General features: G+C 50.3%; 1 protein-coding gene across 3 annotated transcripts in view; it reads right to left on the bottom strand.

Moving 5' to 3' along the window:
* COPZ2 (COPI coat complex subunit zeta 2) overlaps positions 1-1,545 on the bottom strand; it is a 14,614-nt gene that overhangs the window by 7,882 nt on the left and 5,187 nt on the right. For all 3 annotated transcript variants that reach the window (XR_001816014.2, XR_001816015.2, XM_017497027.2), the window contains one exon: positions 870-947. Coding sequence is in view for 1 of the 3 variants with exons in the window: in XM_017497027.2 (XP_017352516.1) it covers positions 870-947 (78 nt within the window). In the remaining 2 variants the exon portion in view is untranslated. The remainder of the gene's footprint in view (positions 1-869; positions 948-1,545) is intronic.

The raw sequence follows: 1,545 nt of genomic DNA, 5'->3' as shown, positions 1-1,545 counted from the left end.
TCTCTGCCTCCTGGGTTCAAGCAATTCTCCTGCCTCAGCCTCCTGAGTAGCTGGGACTACAGGTGTGTGCCACCATGCCCAGCTAATTTTTGTATTTTTAGTAGAGACAGGGTTTCATTTTGTTGACCAGGATGGTCTCGATCTCTTGACCTCGTGATCCACCCGCCTTGGCCTCCCAAAGTGCTGGGATTACAGGCGTGAGCCACCGCGCCCGGCCCAGAACTTCTTTTTCTACCTGAATATTGATCCCCTGATGGAAATTCACGAACCAACTTTTCTTTAAAGTGCTCCTAGTTTCTTAAGAATATACTAGCATACCAATAGGAGGCAACATTTATTGAACGAGAACCACAAACTTCACATGTATCTTCTCATTTCATCCCCACAATCCCTTATTATCCCCATCTTAAAGATGGAGAAAGTAAGGCTTGGGGAGTCAGTAATTGATCCAGATCACGCATCTAACTGGTGTTGGAATTGAGCCCTAAGAATGGGAGGTGTGGGGCTGGTAGGACTGTCTGAAGTCCTTACAGAGAGGGCCAGAATCTGTGCTTCCCCTGGGCATTGGAGACTCTTGAATAGGCAGGGTTTGGGGAAAATCCCAAACCCTGCCTATTCAACAGTCTGCCATAGTTTGACATCAGGTTATTGTCTTGTTTGGCTTGACTGTGGCTAACATTGAAATCAACTTCCATCTTCATGAGTGGGGCACTAGTAAGGGGAAGGGGTGGGGGAATGGGATCCCTGGAAATATGCAGGGGGAGGGAGTGAGAAGTTGGTCAGACTTCTGGCCATGCTGGGTGCCATCTGGGGCTGATGACTCTCAAAGGCACTGCTGCTGTGAGTGTCCCTGACCATCCCCTCCTTACCCGCCATCCACAATCTCGTCCAGCACCAAGAAGGCTCCATCCATGTTCTCCAGCAACCAGCGCTTCTCCACGTTCTTCCTGAAGGTGGACACAAACTCTGAGCCTCCCTGTGGCTGGGAGGAACTGAGTTCCTGCCTAGGTGAGGCCAACCCCACTCTCCAAAGACTGCCTCATTTACCCCTTACCAAACAAGGAATGGAAAGGAGAATGTGAAGGGTAGTGAGCACAGAGCCCATGCAAGGCATTCCTGAGCACAGGGCAGTTCTGCTTACTTGCACCCCACCTTGTCCAACTTCCTACACTTTGGACCTTGACACCTCAGCACCCGCCACAGAACCCCAAATGCATTTCACAACCAGGTTAGATGTTATAGCATAGCCCTACTTCAGTTCATTGTATCGACTATGGACTTTTCTTTTTGGATTATCTTAGTCTTTTGGGGACTTCAGGAGAAAAACAGGAAGGGGCCGGGCGCGGTGGCTCACGCCTGTAATCCCAGCACTTTGGGAGGCCAAGGCGGGTGGATCACGACGTCAAGAGATCGAGACCATCCTGGTCAATATGGTGAAACCCCGTCTCTACTAAAACTACAAAAAATTAGCTGGGCATGGTGGCGCGTGCCTGTAATCCCAGCTACTCAGGAGGTTGAGGCAGGAGAATTGCCTGAACCCAGGAG

The sequence above is a fragment of the Cebus imitator genome, unplaced genomic scaffold (genome assembly GCF_001604975.1).
Source record: "Cebus imitator isolate Cc_AM_T3 unplaced genomic scaffold, Cebus_imitator-1.0 Scaffold228, whole genome shotgun sequence".
NCBI classification, from domain to species: domain Eukaryota; kingdom Metazoa; phylum Chordata; class Mammalia; order Primates; family Cebidae; genus Cebus; species Cebus imitator.
Note: the sequence above shows the minus strand (reverse complement) of the source record. Positions and strands in the feature narration are given on the sequence as shown.